We start from the raw sequence: 18464 nt of genomic DNA, 5'->3' as shown, positions 1-18464 counted from the left end.
ATTGCAATAACCTTCCAGGAAGCAGAGATTTCCATGGTTGGTTTATTAGTTACAGTAGTGACGTCACAACCTACAACAGTGACATCATCATTAGAGGCCTGCAGACGAACTGTGGGATTAGAACAGATCCAAACCCCTGCACAGCAGGGAGAAGGAGGGAGGTACAGGGGGGTGAGGGACAACAAGGCAGACAAGTAAAAGAGGAGCAAAGATCAAGTTGGACATAAGTGCACTTCGATACATGTGAACTAATAGTGTGGTGTCACAACAAGAAGGGTATGAAAAAGACACACAATAATGATAAAAGCATAATATTTAAGGAGACAACCGGAACAGTTTAATTCCATTTGTTTCTCCGACATGATGAAAATTACGTTCCAAGATAACAAAAAAAAAAAACTATTCAATAACTGTAGAATACAAGTAACTAAATAATTCAATTGAAATAAGGCCTCAAATTGTAAAAAGAACAAAAGTCATATATATAAAAAAAAAAAATGTTGGGCTTCTTGCGGTCAATTTACAGTCTACAAATGATTTATAACTACGCTCCGACCCCCAAACCATCCACTCAAGAAAATCGGCCCACAGCTGAATGTAAATGGAGACCCCTTATCTACAGTATGCGAGGGTGCAAACAGTAGGCCCATATGGTTGAATAGCACGCAGAATGTTAATAAACTTAGTGATCACATTGTTGATTGGTATTATCCCACACACTTCCTCTGAAATGTTGACGGACTAAAAACACTTGTCTATGAATTAGGAGTTTGAGGCCGTGTGTATTTGTGTGTGTGGTTGCATGTATGACAGTGTAAAGTCTTTGTGTAAACTGTCTCCCTCCTTTGTAATTAAGTGGTTTAGTTTAGATTCTCCATTATATTATCTTCGCACACTTTGGCTCAGCAGCTATGAAAACACTCATACACTACAAACACACACTTACGCCTTGTTTAGCAATACACACAACACAGCCATGTGTCTATGCTGGCTTTACTACGGTAGGGTGTAAAGAACACGCAGCCACATCACTACAAGCAGTTCAATCCCAGTACTGGAACTACAGTAAAGTGGAAAACATCATGCAGAACCATAGATTTGGGCTCTATTTAATATGCATCGCTGAATCATTACAGATTCCGCAATAGAATTTTAAAGGTAATTTCCGATTGAGCCGACATATGCGGCGTTTACCGTGAATGCACTCTCCGGTAAAGCGGGAACATTGCCTTTAAATTTCAATCACGCCGGAAAGCTGAACTTCTGCGATGCGGACTGAATAGAGCCCTTACTGTAGGTAGACATAATGCATGTCTTACTGACAAAACTACTGTGTGTACATTCAGTTCTCCCAGTGTACTTACTTCCTCCCCATAGTGTACACTCAGCCACTCCTAACAGTGGTCGACATAAGGCATTACTTACAATCCTTAGTGAAGTCACTTCTCCTAGTGCACACTTATTGACTCCACATAGTGTACACTTATTCACTTCTCTATATTGATCCACTGTTCTTCAGATACACTCATCCACCACTACCCCTCACCTGTGTCTCAGTGTCCTGCTCCAGCTGTGCAGTGAGGAAGGGGTTAAAGAAGAAGTCGAACCCAAACTGCAGAGCCCCCTGGGCCGAGCGCCTCCAGTCGTGTTCTATCTTATACTGCCTGCCGCTGGGCACGCGGGTGTCCGCACACGTCAGACAGTGAATGGCCTTCAGCTCAAACACAGGCCACTTAGAGCCCAGGCGTCCCTCCAGAACCGTACTGAACTCAACCAGGCTCCCAGCGCTCAGGTGCAGCAGCACGGGGCCAAACTCATTACTGGCCCTCAGGACGATGTCCTTGGTGGCGTCTTCGTCCTCTACGACGGTCCCGTTCTTACTCTTCCTCTCCAGGGGCATGCCCAAGGTCACCTCGAACTTGTAGCGGTCGAAGCGCTTCACGTGGCACTCGTGCTTCGCCAGCCTTTTCAGTTTGCATAAGGGGTCTTCTGGAGGGGGCTGGGGTGCGGGTAGGGGCTGGGGAGGGGCAGTGGGGGTGGAGGGGTCGGTGGGGTTGTCACAGAGTGGATAGGCCTCACCGTAGAGACATCTCATCCAGTCCCCTACAAACACAGGGAGTAGGCCAATGATGGACTGGGCTCCGTTCTCGATGTCGGTGACGCGGACATATTTGAAGCGTCCTGTCCAGGTGACCCGGTGGCCCTCCAGGTGAGAACACAGGATCTGGGTTTGGGCCATGTTGTATTCCTTCCAGGCTTTCGGCCCACACAGGTTACTGTACTCCGGCCACGTGAGGGTGGAGTTATACACCTGTTCAAGACACTTGGTTAAACTTCAATTTTGATGTTGTTTATTATACAGTTCATGTATTCCATTGAACACTTTTCATACATTTAGGGAATCCTTTATTTAGTTACATTTTAATACTGTAAATAGTACTCTGCTGACTGCAATTTGATCTTGTTCTGTCATTTGGTTAATTTCTATTAGGTTATTACCTGTATTTTGTTTTAATTAGTGCTTTTGGCATAATGTAGCATAATGTAGTGAACTAGTTATTGTGATTACCTTCATGCCCTCGGAGCGGTAGACATACATCCAGCAGAACAGCACCACAGCACTCAACCACACCAGGATGAGCTTGACTATGCTGCTCCGCGACAGAGACCTCGCCACCACCAGTGGGTTCAGGCTGAACCGCGTCCACAACCGCAACACCACTGGGACCGCGCACACGGTCAGAGTCACCAGCATCTTGGTGATCTCCAGAGCCATGAACCACTGGAGGACCTGGAAGAGCAACATGGCCGCCAAGCCCAAGGTGAGAACAGGCAGGGCGAACAGGAAGAGGAGGTAGCCCACACAGGTCCGAATCAGACCTATGGTGGAGGAGGAGTGGAGCAGTGCCAGGCACAACTCACACCAGACGAAGCACACCATGTAGGGCACGAGGCAGAGGTAAGTGCCCCTGAAGCCCCTCAGTTGGGCCATGCGGAACAGCAGGTAGAAAAGGTGCCCGTAGAGAAGACAGGGCACGCCCACGTTCAGAGCCACCATCTCCCCTAGCGGCACCGTCACAAACGTTGTGCCTAACACCCGCAGGAACCAGACGCTCTCCGGTAATAGTTGTGTAAGGGCACAGACCCCCGATAACACCTCTGTGAGCAGGGCGCGGCGGGCAAAGAGCTCAGCAGAGGCATGGAGGCTGAGGAATGAGGTGACGGTGAAGAACAGAGCCACAGTGGCCAGTTCGGAGCAGGGGATCCAGGCCTTGTCAGCCACGGGGAAGGAGAAGACCACGAAGACCACCGACAGCAGGAAGTAGAGGTAGGGCTCCAGGTGGGTCCAGACGAAGTTAGTCTCAGCTTGCTCCAGGTCCAGGCCCGGCTCGAAGCGAGACAACAGGTCTGTCAGAGCCCGGAAGTTCTCCCACGCCTTGGAGTTCTGGAAGAACAACACCAACAGCTCACATAATGAACAGACATAATTCTATAGCTAACTGTCATGGAATAACTAACATGGTAACTATAGTTACATAGTACTAACCATTTTAATTCGGTTTTCCAAGAAAATACCAAATGTTAGGTGGTAAGCAGTCCCTAAATGTGTGTTCTTGCTAGTTTATTACAGGATAATGTAATTACATCGGTTATCCTCTTTCAGTTCCTCTGAAGTGTGTGAAGTGAATCCTACCTGGAAGACGCGCAGTGTGCAGATGACCATGGAGAAGAAGGAGAGGTAGAAGACGAGTAGGGGGATGAGGAAGATGAAGAAGTCGATGGTGAGGTTGCTGATGATGAAGAAGAAGATGAGGGCATTGACGTGGTGAGTGGGGATGAGGGCGCTGAGCCACTGCATGCCCGCCCGGGATGCCCAGTCTATCAGGTGCTCCTTGATCTCCAACAGGGCGTGTAAGGGAAACTTCAACACCTAGGAGAGGAGAGGAGGGGGAGAGAAAGGGTGCGAGAGAGATTACACATAATTCCAATGTTCACTCAGTGGCCAGTTTATTAGGTACACCACCCAGTTCACAACAAAAAAACGGTTCGCTCCTACAGACAGTGAGTCACATGGCCGTGGCTTGCTATATAAAGCTGGCAGACAGGCATCAAGGAATTCAGTTACTGTTCGATTGAACGTTAGAATGGGCAAAACGAGTAATCTAAGTGACTGAGCGCGGTATGAGCGTCGGTGCCAAGCGCCAGTATCTTAGAAACGGTCGGCCTCCTGGGCTTTTCACTCACAACTGTGTCTAGGGTTTACAGAGAATGTGCAAAGAATGGCAAGAATCGCGCAAGCTAACAGGCGGGCCACAAACAGGCAGATAACGGCACAGTCCAACAGTGTTGTGCAGAACTGCATCTCGGGAACGCACAACTCGTCGGTCCTTGTCACGGATGGGCTATTGCAGCAGACGACCACACCGGGTTACATGCTGAACAGACCGGACACGTCGCGTGCGTTGCAAAATAAATTTTGAAATCCATGTTATTCAATTATTGCACCCACACTGCTCGCGAGCGCCAACGAGCGTCTGCGTTGCCAAGAGCTAAAATAGAAGTAATTCTTATTTCTGACGCAGATTGCGCTGCAAGTCCTGCCTCTCCCATCTCCTCATTGGTTTATAGAAGCAGGTACCCACGTGCCATCTCCTCATTGGTTATACCCATTTGGGTGATTGAAAGATTTACTGTTTAGCCGGTCGTCGTGGTAATACCATGAAAGTTTAGATGCTAATCACCATATAAGTTCAAAGATGAAAAAGCCTAGAAGGAGGAGAGATGACTAGAAACGATTTGGTTGGCCGTTTTATGCGTGGATTAATTGTCGGAGTAGAGGACCTTGTGCATTTCAGGTAAAATAACAACTCAATGTTTATATCCCAGGACAAATTAGCTAGCAACAGCAAGCTAGCTAAATAGGACAAATTATCTAGCATGTGCAAGCTAGCTATCTAAATTTCCATACATTTAATGCTTTTCGACCTGTCCCCAAATTAATGTAATTGGTTCAGAGTTTGTTTTGATATTTTAACCTGCGTGTCGTGATCGCGTTTGGTGTGGGGGGACAAAAATACATTTATGCACGATGGCGCACCCGCGCAGCCGGTTTGGGTTCCGTGTTACACTTCTATCAGCTAAAACAAGAACAATCGGCTCAAGTGGGCACGCGATCACCAACACTGGACAATTGCGGAGTGGAGAAACATTGCATGGTCCAACGAATCCTGATTCTTGTTGCGTCATTCTGATGGCAAAGTCAGGATTTGGCGTAAGCAGCATGAGTCCATGGCCCCATCCTGCCTGGTGTCAACGGTACAGGCTGTTGGCGGTGGTGTAATGGTGTGGGGAATGTTTTCCTGGCACACGTTAGGTACCTTGATACCGACACCTTGTATAATCCATGCCCTGAAGAATTCAGGCTGTTCTGGAGGCAAAGGGGGGTCCGAACCGGTACTAGATGGGTGTACCTAATGTGTATATGACTAAATGCAGTTGTAACATTGATGGTTTGGAAATATTTACTCAATGTTTGTCATGCCAATAAAGCAATTTGAATGAGAGAGCGTAAATCCATCAGCAATATAATAACTAATATAAAATTGTGAATGTGTGAAGATGTCATGAACACACGCATTCCCAGAGAGAGAAAAAGGTTGAGACCTTCTGATGAAGGGGCAAGTCATCTGGGTTCTTCACAACTTCGTCATCATCGTCATCGTCACCTCCGGCCCCAGCCATAGTGGGACTAGGTGGGATGCCCTGAGCGTACTTCTTAGTGATATCTACAAAGTCATCCAGACCCACGTCGTAGCAACTCACTGCAGAGACACAGAGAAAGAGGGAGGTAGTCTTAACTCACTTTTACAATGCCTTTTCATTTGATTCTATATTACATTAACATACACTGACCTTTGCTGGTGACGAGACTCTCCAGAACTCTCCTCTGTTTCTGCGTGGAGCTGGATATGGGGCTCTGGGAGGCAGCGTCACCTTGGGGTGGAGGAATTACAGAGGAACACAGTTTAGAAACTAGCTAAATAACAACTAGGCCTCTCAGGTCTCTTCGGTGTTCATGAACGGATAATATTACATTATTGTGTGACTGTTGTGTGGCCATATATGTAATGTATGAGTGTGTGTGTGTGTGTGTGTGAGAGAGACTGTTCCCTATACCTGGTTCTGTGTTGACATATTCCACGTTCTCCAGCAGCTCAGACACAGCCACCCTTCTCTTCTTCTCTGGGTTGAGCTTCCAGTACATGACCAGGGCAGCCCTCCTCACTCCTCTCTCAAACCTTGTCTCCGTACACAGCTTCTTTACCTCCTCAAAGTTCTCCGACGTGATGCCTAACGGTGACAAAACACAACCTTGATGCCTCATAATGAACACCATGCACTGAGACGAACAATCACTTCAACTGGTTCCACAATCCCAATGACAGTTGACTCCTGATAAGTGCATATCATTTAAACGGCATACTCCATTTAATGGCACGCTGTACTTTTTCAGTCCCAATTCAAAAAAAGACTATTGAATTGCTCTGGATCTCTCCAAATATACACAGTTGAAGTCGGAAGTTTAAATACACCTTAGCCAAATACATTTAAACTCAGTTTTTCACAATTCCTGACATTTAATCCTAGTAAAAATGCCCTGTCTGAGGTCAGTTAGGATCACCACTTTATTTTAAGAATGTGAAATGTCAGAATAATAGTAGAGAGAATGATTTATTTCAGCTTTTATTTCTTTCATCATATTCACAGTGGGTCAGAAGTTTACATGGTCATCCCTGTGGCTCAGTTGGTAGAGCATGGTGTTTGCAACACCAGGGTTGTGGGTTCGATTCCCACGGGGGGCCAGTACAAAAAACAAAACAAAAAAACAAATGCATGAAATTAAAATGAAATGTATGCATTCACTACTGTAAGTTGCTCTGGATAAGAGCGTCTGCAAAATGACTAAAATGTAAAATGTACATTCACTCAATTAGTATTTGGTAGCATTGCCTTTAAATTGTTAAACTTGGGTCAAATGTTTTGGGTAGCCTTCCACAAGCTTCCCACAATAAGTTGGGTGAATTTTGGCCCATTCCTCCTGACAGAGCTGGTGAAACTGAGTCAGTTTTGTAGGCCTCCTTGCTTGCACACGCTTTTTAAGTTCTGCCCACAAATTGTCTATCAGAGCTTTGTGATGGCCACTTCAATACCTTGAATTTGTTGTCCTTAAGCCATTTTGCAACAACTTTGGAAGTATGCTTGGGGTCATTGTCCATTTGGAAGACCCATTTGCAACCAAGCTTTAACTTCCTGACTGATGTCTTGAGATGTTGCTTCCATATATCCACATCATTTTCCTCCCTCATGATGCCATCTCTTTTGTGAAGTGCACCAGTCGCACCTGCAGCAAAGCACCCCCACAACATGATGCTGCCACCCCCGTGCTTCATGGTTGGATGGTGTTCTTCGGCTTGCAAGCCTCCCCCTTTTTCCTCCAAACATAACGATGGTCATTATGGCCAAACAGTTCTTTTTTTTTTTTTCATCAGACCAGAGGAAATTTCTCCAAAAAGCACGATCTATGTCCCCTTGTGCAGTTGCAAATCGTAGTCTGTCTTCTTTATGGTGGTTTTGGAGCAGTGGCTTCTTCCTTGCTGAGCGGCCTTTCAGGTTATGTTGATATAGGACTCGTTTTACTGTTTTTTCCAAGCTGTTTAAAGGCACAGTGAACTTAGTGTATGTAAACTTCTGACCCACTGGAATTGTGAAACTGTCTGTAAACAGTTTTTGGAAAAATTACTTGTGCATGCACAAAGTAGATGTCCTAAACGACTTGCCAAAACTAGAGTTTGTTAGCAAGAAATGTGTGGAGTGGTTGGAAAACTAGTTTTAATGACGCCAACCTAAGTATATGTAAACTTCCGACTTCAACTGTATATACTTCCTGTTTAGTGGATAAGGCCGCGCCCCCTCACCTTTCCTGGTTGCTAGGCAGTGCTGTAGCATCTTGACGGCGTCCTTGCGACCCTGTTTGGTGGCCTCTACCAGCCAGCTCACCGCTGTACAGTTGTTCAGCTCCTCATCTCTCTCCTCGGCCAGGGCCAAGTAGTAACGGCCCACCTACACACAGATACAGCATATCATGTCAAATATGTGCTCATTCTTGTCAGACGCATGAAGACCCATTGTAGCTCATATATAGGACTCAGAGATCTTATTCAATTCTGAGTTTTAATATTTGATTCTATGGTAGGACTTTTCAAGTTTGCTATGGTGGTCAAACCAGGGTGGACCATGGGAGATGGCTAGGAGGGGTTAGTACTCACCCTAGACTGGGCTTTGGCGTCTCCAGACTTGGCGCTCTCCTCCAGCTCCTGCACACTCAGCTCCTCCTCTGGCTCCTCTACATAGAGACAATAGTCATCTGATTGATGTATTCATTTCTTAGGAAGGTTACTGCCAAAGGGGATATTACATGGTGACTGGCAGCATTGATACACACAGAAACATGTGCCGCATAGCATTTGGGAACAAGCATACTACTAATGAACTGTAGTGTTATTCATTATGAACAGGATGTTCCGCCCTGCAGACAGGTGGTAACCTCTCACAACAACTGTCCAGGTTCACCCCCCCCAAACAGAGGGACCACTTCAGCACACAGACCAACAGTGATTCTTTCTGACCCCCACCCACCAGTCCCTCTAGGACTCTACCCATGAGGACCACCATCTGTATATAAAGCTATAAGTGGTATACCGTATCTGTACATCTGTAATACCTATGTAATAACCCTTTCTGTCATTTGTAAATTGGTAGAGCCCTGTGTAAGTGAGGTAGTGCTCTTGATGTAGTGGCTGGCAGAGGTGGTAAATCTGTGTTGTGTCACTAAGGAGCAGAGGGAACCGACCGTATGTGCTATGCCCTACGTATCCCGTTTCTTTCCTTGCACGCCAGTGATAGCCCAGCCCTGCGACTCAGCCCTAAAGCAACTGTTTATTTAGCTCAGTCAACAGCTACTCCTCACCCCCATGAATCTACACTCACGCACACTGACGCGCCAACAAACACATTGCATGCACACACATTTATACTGAATCTACATACACACAATCTTAATTTTACGCTGCTGCTACTCTGTTTATCATATATCCTGATGCCTAGTCACCTTACCTGTACATATCTACCTCTATCACTCCAGTATCCCTGCACATTGTAAATACGGTATACCTAACTGAGGAACTCAATTTAACCTTGCGCAATACCCTAGATACAGTCGCACCCCTAAAAACAAAAAAACATTTGTCATAAGAAATTAACTCCCTGGTATACAGAAAATACCCGAGCTCTGAAGCAAGCTTTTTCCAGATAATTGGAACGGAAATGGCGCTACACATAACTGGAGGTCTTCAGAGTAGCATGGAGAGACAGTACCGTGCAGTATCGAAGAGCCCTCACTGCTGCTCGATCATCCTATTTTTCCAACTTAATTGAGGAAAATTAGAACAATCCAAAATGTATTTTTGATACTGTAGCAAAGCTAACTAAAAAGCAGCATTCCCGAAGAGAGGATGGCTTTCACTTCAGCAGTGATAAATTCATGAACAACTTTGAGGAAAAGATCATGATCATTAGAAAGCAAATTACAGACTCCTCTTTAAATCAGCATATTCCTCCAAAGCTCAGTTGTCCTGAGTCTGCGCAACTCTGCCAGGACCTAGGATCAAGGGAGACACTGAAGTGTTTTAGTACTATATCTCTTGACACAATGATGAAAATAATCATGGCCTCTAAACCTTCAAGCTGCATACTCTATTCCAACTAAACTACTGAAAGAGCTGCTTCCTGTGCTTGGCCCTCCTATGTTGAACATAATAAACGTCTCTCTATCCACCGGATGTGTACCAAACTCACTAAAAGTGGCAGTAATAAAGCCTCTTGAAAAAGCCAAACCTTGACCCAGAAAATATATTTTTTTTAAACTCTCTCTCATTCCTCTCAAAACATTTTGAAAAAGCTGTTGCGCAGCAACTCACTGCCTTCCTGAAGACAAACAATGTATATGAAACGCTTCAGTCTGGTTTTAGACCCCATCATAGCACTGAGACTGCACTTGTGAAGGTGGTAAATGACCTTTTAATGCCGTCAGACCGAGGCTCTGCATCTGTCCTCGTGCTCCTAGACCCTAGTGCTGCTTTTGATACCGTCGATCACCACATTCTTTTGGAGAGATTGGAAACCCAAATTGGTCTACACGGACAAGTTCTAGCCTGGTTTAGATTTTATCTGTCGGGAAGATATCAGTTTGTCTCTGTGGATGGTTTCTACTCTGACAAATCAACTGTAAATGTTGGTGTTCCTCAAGGCTCCGTTTTAGGACCACTATTGTTTTTACTGTATATTTTACCTCTTGGTGATGTCATTCGGAAACATAATAACTTTCACTGCTATGCGGATGAGACACAGCTGTACATTTCGATGAAACATGGTGAAGCCCCAAAATTGCCCTCCCTGGAAGCCTGTGTTTCAGACATAAGGAAGTGGATGGCTGCAAATGTTCTACTTTTAACCTCGGACAAAACAGAGATGCTTGTTCTAGGTCCCAAGAAACAAAGAGATCTTCTGTTGAATCTGACAATTAATCTTGATGGTTGTACAGTCGTCTCAAATAAAAACTGAAAACTAAAATAAGACCTCGGCGTTACTCTGGACCCTGATCCCTCTTTTGACGAACATATCAAGACTGTTTCAAGGACAGCTCCCCCCCCCCATCTACGTAACATTGCAAAAATCTGAAACTTTCTGTCCAAAAATGATGCAGAAAAATTAATCCATGCTTTTGTCACTTCTAGGTTAGACTACTGCAATGCCCTACTTTCCGGCTACCCGGATAAAGCACTAAATAAATTTCAGTTAGTGCTAAACACAGCTGCTAGAATCTTGACAGAAACCAAAATATTTGATCATATTACTCCAGTGCTAGCCTCTCTACACTGGCTTCCTGTTAAGGCAAGTGCCGATTTCAAAGTTTTACTGCTAACCTACAAAGCATTACATGGGCTTGCTCCTACCCATCTTTCCGATTTGGTCCTGCCGTACATACCTAGACGTACGCTACGGTCACAAGACGCAGGCCTCCTTACTGTCCCTAGAATTTCTAAGCAAACAGCTGGAGGCAGGGCTTTCTCCTATAGAGCTCAATTTTTATGGAATGGTCCGCCTACCCATGTGAGAGACGCCGACTCGGGCTCAGCCTTTAAGTCTTTATTGAAGACTCATCTCTTCAGTAAGTCCTATGATTGAGTGTACTCTGGCCCAGGAGTGTGAAGGTGAACGGAAAGGCACTGGAGCAACGAACTGCCCTTGCCGTCTCTGCCTGGCCGGTTCCCCTCTCTCCACTGGGATTCTCTGCCTCTAACCCTATTACAGGGGCTGAGTTACTGGCGCTCTTCCATGCCGTCCCTAGGAGGGGTGCGTCACTTGAGTGGGTTGAGTCACTGACGTGATCTTCCTGTCCGGGTTGATGCCCCACCTTGGGTTGTGCCGTGGCGGAGATCTTTGTGGGCTATACTCGGCCTTGTCTCAGGATGGTAAGTTGGCGGTTGAAGCTATCCCTCTAGCGGTGTGTTTTGGCAAAGTGGGTGGGGTTATAGCCTGCCTGTTTGGCCCTGTCCGGGGGTATCGCCGGACGGGGCCATAGTGTCTCCCGACCCCTCCTGTCTCAGCCTCCAGTATTTATGCTGCAGTAATTTATGTGTCGGGGGGCTAGGGTCAGTCTGTTATATCTGGAGTATTTCTCCTGTCTCATCCGGTGTCCTGTGTGAATTTAAGTATGCTCGCTCTAATTCTCTCACCCTCTTGGAGGACCTGAGCCCTAGGACCATGCCTCAGGACTACCTGGCCTGATGACTCCTTGCTGTCCCCAGTCCACCTGGCCGTGCTGCTGCTCCAGTTTCAACTGTTCTGCCTGCGGCTATGGAACCCTGACCAGATCACCGGACGTGCTACCTGTCCCAGACCTGCTGTTTTCAACTCTCTAGAGACAGCAAGAGCGATAGAGATACTCAATGATCAGCTATGAAAAGCCAACTCACATTTACTCCTGAGGTGCTGACCTGTTGCACCCTCGACAACCACTGTTATTATTATTATTTGACCCTGCTGGTTATCTATGAACATCTTGGCCATGTTGTGTTATAATCTCCATCCGGCACAGCCAGAAGAGGACTGGCCACTCCTCATAGCTTGGTTCCTCTAGTTTTCTTCCTAGGTTCTGGCCTTTCTAGGGAGTTTTTCCTAGCCACCGTGCTTCTACACCTGCATTGCTTGCTGTTTGGGGATTTATGCTGGGGTTCTGTACAGCACTTTGTGGCATCAGCTGATGTAAGAAGGGCTTTATAAATACATTTGATTGATTTCATTATGGGAACGGACCCTGTAAATCGCTTCTTACTTTCTCGTATTCTTCTTACTTTTATTTTTTGTCTGTTTTTGTTCTACCTTATGTTATTTTTAGTACTACATTGATATTAATAACTGCATTGTTGGGTTTAGAGCTTGCAAGAAAGTAATTTCACTGTACTTGTGCGCATGACATAAAAATTTGAAAACTTGGTCTACCCTGCTTGGTAAATTCTGTACCTTATGTGTTGTATCAGAGATACAGTACACCTGAAGCAGCCATACCAAGCATTGAGAAAGGAATTAGCTTTCCATTCAGGCTTTTCCCAGTACTACCAGAATAGCTTGGAGAGAAGTAGATGGATAGGAGGATAGGGGTAGGAGCCATGTGCCCTACCCCAAAAACCTTAACATAATAGGCAAACAGACAAAGCAAAGGGGTTAGATTAGGGATGTGGTATGGTTTATTTATTGTTGTGTGAACTTTTGTGCGTGAAGGGGGATGTTCTTGATTGTACTTAGTATTAGGGTTGGAGCGATTGTGTTGGGTTACAAAGCACTTAGCAGGGGTCCAGAGCTCTGTGGTGAATGTGTGTGTGTCTTTGATTGTACTCACCTGGCACAGCTATTGAAGCCTGTCGTAGAGGGGTAGTAGGGTGCATGCCCGGGGTATCTCCAACAGCACCAGCCCCTCTCCTCTCATCCGTAGCCCTGCTGGCTGCATTGAGCTGGGATCGTCCCGCATGGGAGACAGGTCTGACTGGCTGCCGCAGGGGGGAGGCAGGAGGGTTGGAGAGGGAGGACGCGGGGGGAGAGAGAGGGGGGCCAGGACAAAAAGGGCTGGAAGGTGAGACCGGAGAGGTCGGGGGCGATTTAGGCTGGGTAACAGTGGGTCTAGTGCCCGGGGTAGATTTAGGGGAAGGTGGGGAACGAGAGGAGGGTGGCAGGGAGGAAGGGGCAGGTTTCGGGGTGGTTGGGGTGTTGGCGGGTGATGGTTCCATGCCTGAAAGACAGAGGAAGATAAAACAATTTACCGCTGTCTGGCTAAATGAGTTTTAACCTTTATAGACAGAGCTTTTCAGAATCATAAAAAAAAAAAAATAATCATGTCAGTATTCAATCATGGGAGAGATAACCCGTGCATGAGGGTCACACGTGTCTTGACACAGCTACAGTAGAGTACGGCCAGGGGGCAGAGAGAGTGAGGACACCTGGTGCAGTGACACAACAGCTGCATGGCACAATCCTCTTCTGCTCCAATCACTCAACTCTCACTGCCAAAGGGAGCCCATAGCTTCCCTTCTGGACAATGTGTTAAAATGTGTCTCTCGACCAAACAACATGCCCCCCCCCCAAATATGGTCCAAGTTCTTTTATCCCAAACTAACAAATGAAGAGCCTAAACCAATTCGACTTTAGGCAGCATGAAGCTCATACCAAAATAAGTGGCTACTACCACTATTATGAACAGGGTGACAGGTTGGAATGCAAGAGATGGAGGCACCATGACGTGCTCTGCTGCAATGCAGGGGATTTCCCCAAGCCAATGACTTTGATTTGACCGGTGGAAAGTCTAAGCAAATGGACTCAGTCAGGTCACTCATTGTTTTAGACGACAGTTAAAAAAAAGGTTGGTGACCAGTTTAAAATATAATGCGAAACACGCGCCTGTCGCTTTAAAAATGACTAACTATTATTTTATTAAGTGCTAAATTGTGATGACAGTAAACCGGCAGTTCTTCCTACGGACAGTACAGCAAGTCCAAAACAAACATGTCAGCGTTATTCTCTCACCTTTGCAGTCAAAGACTCGATCTGTGTTTCATCTAGTCGACAAGAAGTTACTAGAAATGTCCCGATGAAGTTGTTCAGGGTCTCCTCTCATTCATCCCTTTCACTTTTTCCAGTTCGGTGCCACAAGCGCAGCTGTGATCAAACTCCACTTTTTTGCGAGGATAGAACTCTTCCAGCTGTCACAACATAATAAACGCCCAGTTTATGTGTTATGATTGGACATTGTTTTAGTGACGCCTTCATATTCTCTTAATATGATTGGCTACTGATACAGGAAGTCGACATTTCCCGAGCTTTCTCTTTCAGGCTTCACCAGTATACCGTCGAAATATTGTCGTGCAGAGAATAGATTGCTTGGATGACGTCTTTATATATTTTCCTAACATGATTTATGTGCCATAGCCTACATGCATCGATAAGAACTATACATATACTATTCAACTATACTATACAACTATACATACGTTCATGTACGCGTAAAATGTAAATGCGTCAGTCACACCATGCCATAAGAATTACATTGTAAAAACATCCAGAGATTCTCCCTATGGAAATGTTCCACTGAAGTTTACATAGCTCCATGCTCGATTGCTCTTCCTGGCTACTTCATCATGTGGCTGACTCCTTGTTCGCAGGGAATTGCCAATGTCCGAGCCTTGAGCTGACGCTGAGCCCGGCGACAATCACCGAGGTCTCTCGTATCTTCTACCATGGGTTCGCTCTCGTCCCGGTGCCCACCTTGGCCGCCGCGACATTGCACCTGGCGCTGGGCTCGCAGGTGATTCCGGGAACACCTCCAAGTGTCGCCTTCATCAATGGGGCACCTGTCACCTTGTCCGTCCAGAATGTGGACTGTCAGTAGAGGTGGGCCGGGGAGTGAGTGCCAATCTTTTTTTATTTATTTTTTAAATCATTTGTGGATCTCAGTTACTGCAATGCACGCTTTAACACAGCGTAAGGCATTCGAGTGTTGATGTTATTTCATTTTGCAGATTATTTATTCATGTGTTGACAGTCAGTATACGGAGTTTAGTTGTGCCAGTTCTGAGAACCGTTTAATGCACTGCATGTTATTTTCTTTTGCTTCTCAGAATTGTATGTGTGTCCTACCTGGGTCAGTTCACCTCAGAGGCAGGGATTGAACTGCAGTCAGATGGTAAGAGCAGCCCATGTAGAAACATCTTCAAACCTGTGTCACATGATCATAATGATGATGAGAATAATATTGTGTGTGTTTGGTATTTTATTAGGATCCCCATTAACTGTTGCGAAAGCAGCAGCTACACTTCCTGGGGTTCACACAAAACATGAAACATGACATAATACAGAACATCAATAGAAAACAGCTCAAGTACAGAACTACATAAACTGTTAATCTGCATATTCACAACAGCACATCCACAACCCCTTCTGCTGGAGAATGACATGTCATCCCTACATGCCAGTGTGGAGCTCCCCTGTCTCCCCCCCCTGCCCCCTGTCTGCTACTGGAGGAGGACCAGGAACCACTGGAGTCTTATACACAGATTGAGCCAAAGGTGGAGAGAATGCAATAACACTCATCTCCATACACACAGGTAAATCATACTTACAAAAGCTGTTGCAATTCAAATCAAGTCAAATTTTATTTGTCACATACACATGTTTAGCAGATGTTATTGTGGGTGTAGCGAAATGCTTGTGTTTCTAGCTCCAAAAGTGCAGTAATATCTAACACTTCACAACAATACAAACAACAATTCAAGTCTATGTATATGGGGCAGCAGCCTCAAAGGTGCACGGATACGTAACCAGGTGGAAGCAGCCTAGTGATGGCTATTTAACAATCTGATTGCCTTGAGATAGAAGCTGTTTTTCAGTCTCTCGGGCCCAGCATTGATGCACCTATACTGGACTCGCCTTCTGGATGATAGTGGGGTGAACAGGCAGTGGCTTGGGTGGTTGTTGTCCTTGATGATCTTCCTGTGACATCGGGTGGTGTAGGTGTCCTGGAGGGCAGGTAGTTTGCCCCCAATGATGCGTTGGGTAGACCGCACCACCCTCTGAAGAGCCCTACGGTTGCTGGTGGTGCAGTTGCCGTACCAGGCAGTGATACAGCTCGACAGAATGCTCTCTGTTGTGCATCTGTAAAAGTGTGTGAGGGTTTTAGGTGCCAAGCCAAATTTCTTCAGCATCCTGAGGTTGAAGAGGTGCTGTTGCGCCTTCTTCATCATACTGTCTGTGTGGGTGGACCATTTCAGATCGTCAGTGATGTGTATGGCGAGGAACTTGAAGCTTTCCAACTGCTCCACCGCGGTCCCATAGGGGCGTGGTCCCTCCACAATCAGATCCTTTGTTTTGTCTACATTGAGTGAGAGGTTATTTTCCTGTCACCACTCTCCCAGGGCTCTCACCTCCTCTCTGTAGGCTGTCTCGTCATTGTTGTGTCGTGATTGAGTTGGAGGCGTGCGTGGCAACGCAGTCATGGGTGAACAGGGAGTACAGGAGGGGGCTGAGCACGCACCCTTGTGGGGCCCCTGTGTTGAGGATCAGCGAAGTGGAGGTGTTGTTTCCTACCTTCACCACCTGGGGTCAGCCCGTCAGGAAGTCCAGGACTACTGCAACAACGTTTTTTTATGGATGTTGTTTTTTGCCATAGAAACGTAAAGGTGGGTGGCCAAAGGCAAAGAAGAGGCAACCTCAGAGAGGGTTAACTGCCCCCAGAGTTCCAACAACAGGGTGAGAGATGCACACACACACACATCCGAACATAAACACACTCGTTTTTTTGGGAGAGGAGATGTTACTCTCATTGTGAAGAGCTCTTGTGTGTGTGTTACATAGTGTCTAGACTCTAGGGTGTAGTAGTTATGTAATTAGATGTGCTCTAAGATGATTGCTGTTGGTGGTTGTTGTTGTCAGGAGGACTCTTGGGAGGCCCTCACAGGTCTGTATGTGTGTACGTGTCTGCGTGTGTGTGCGTATGTTCCTGTGTGTGTGCATGCGAAGGGGTGGTACATATGCAATTTCGTTCTCTGCAAGTGTTTTTTTTGTAAGCTGATGCAATAGCAGTGTTTCACCAGTAAGTGGCTGTAGAGGGCTCAAGTCAGTTGTGTTCTCTTTTCAAAGTGCTGTTGAGAATGCTTACTGTTTTCTATGTTTATTTTGAAAGCTTTGTGTGTGTTTCTGCTCAGAGGAGTTTGAGAAGGACAGAGGCAGCCGGCAGCATGCTCCAGGGATGGAGAGAAGCCCTGTGGGTGAGGAAGAGGAGGCAGAGTTGGCTCGTACGTTGGGTCTGTCCTCTCTGGACATCAGTGTGCCGCAGGAGCTGCTGCTCAGACACATACTGACCAGCACTGACCGCTAATTGCCATGACCACATTTATGACTTGGACAAAGCCCATTTCTAAAAAGGCTGAAGCTGCGGATCCATAGCTAACCTCCCCGTCCCGTCCCGCCTGCCTGGATCCGTTTTCCCCAGAGCTGAAGAGCCGAATCACGTTCTGCGCATGTGTTTCTTTACCTGAATTTAGATCTTGAGTTATACGGTGTTGTTTTGAATTATGGACAGTGATTGTTTCCACCAACTGCTCTAAAATTCAATCTGTCGGATAGTCTACCTGTGTTTAGTTTCAATCACAGCACATAAATGTGACCATTTGCACAAACATCCTAAAGTTTCATAAGAAATTAGGTTGTTTTCTGTCTTACGGTAACCTTATACTATGCTATTATATTTGGTTATGTTATATAGAATCAATAAGTGATCTTGCAGACATTGATTCAGCTTTGATATAACTTTATTAAACAAATACCATTTATGTCAGACTAGCCTGATCTCTACGACACTGTGCAACAAGTAGAGGATCCCGCACATGCACAGAAGTCGTGAAGATGGCCCGAAAAAACCTATTCCCCCTCGGGAGACTGAAAAGATTTGGCATGAGTCCTCAGATCCTCAAAAGGTTCTACAGCTGCACCATCGAGAGCATCCTGACTGCTTGCATCACTGCCTGGTATGGCAACTGTTCGGCCTCCGACCGCAAGGCACTACAGAGGATAGTGCGTACGGCCCATTACATCACTGGGGCAAAGCTTCCTGCCATCCAGGACCTCTATACCAGGCGGTGTTAGAGGAAGGCCCTAAAAATTGTCAAAGACTCCAGCCACCCTAGTCATAGACTGTTCTCTCTGCTACCGCACAGCAAGCGGTACCGGAGCGCCAAGTCTAGTTCCAAGAGGCTTCTAAACAGCTTCTACCCCCAAGCCATAAGACTCCTGAACATCTA

At 46.1% G+C, this 18464-nt stretch overlaps 1 protein-coding gene and 1 long non-coding RNA gene across 2 annotated transcripts; one reads left to right on the top strand and one right to left on the bottom strand.

Moving 5' to 3' along the window:
- Positions 1-28: 28 nt before the first annotated feature.
- Positions 29-14419, bottom strand: LOC106604863 (wolframin). Its single transcript, XM_014199939.2, has 10 exons — positions 14197-14419; positions 13019-13405; positions 8328-8404; positions 7977-8121; positions 6178-6351; positions 5914-5994; positions 5665-5822; positions 3695-3931; positions 2570-3445; positions 29-2311 (listed from the first exon to the last, which is right to left on the bottom strand). Exons 2-10 carry the CDS (start codon positions 13401-13403, stop codon positions 1526-1528), a joined length of 2919 nt encoding a protein of 972 aa, XP_014055414.1. The 5' UTR covers positions 13404-13405; positions 14197-14419; the 3' UTR covers positions 29-1525.
- A 79-nt stretch (positions 14420-14498) lies between these two features.
- Positions 14499-18001, top strand: LOC123743106 (uncharacterized). The gene is made up of 5 exons (XR_006769870.1): positions 14499-15072; positions 15288-15352; positions 15590-15773; positions 16835-16914; positions 17370-18001. It is a non-coding gene; the product is annotated as an uncharacterized lncRNA (long non-coding RNA).
- The last annotated feature ends 463 nt before the right edge of the window (positions 18002-18464 follow it).

This window comes from Salmo salar, chromosome ssa05, assembly GCF_905237065.1.
Source record: "Salmo salar chromosome ssa05, Ssal_v3.1, whole genome shotgun sequence".
NCBI classification, from domain to species: domain Eukaryota; kingdom Metazoa; phylum Chordata; class Actinopteri; order Salmoniformes; family Salmonidae; genus Salmo; species Salmo salar.
This window is presented reverse-complemented; position numbering and strand designations above follow the sequence as displayed.

Excerpts from the sequence above, each read along its gene's own strand:
- LOC106604863 (XM_014199939.2), bottom strand. The coding sequence starts at position 13,403 with ATGGAACCATCACCCGCCAACACCCCAACCACCCCGAAACCTGCCCCT. Across the intron at positions 5,995-6,177 it reads ATATGTCAACACAGAACCAG|GTGACGCTGCCTCCCAGAGC; the intron begins GTATAGGGAACA and ends CTCCACCCCAAG. Across the intron at positions 5,823-5,913 it reads GAGTCTCGTCACCAGCAAAG|TGAGTTGCTACGACGTGGGT; the intron begins GTCAGTGTATGT and ends GTGTCTCTGCAG.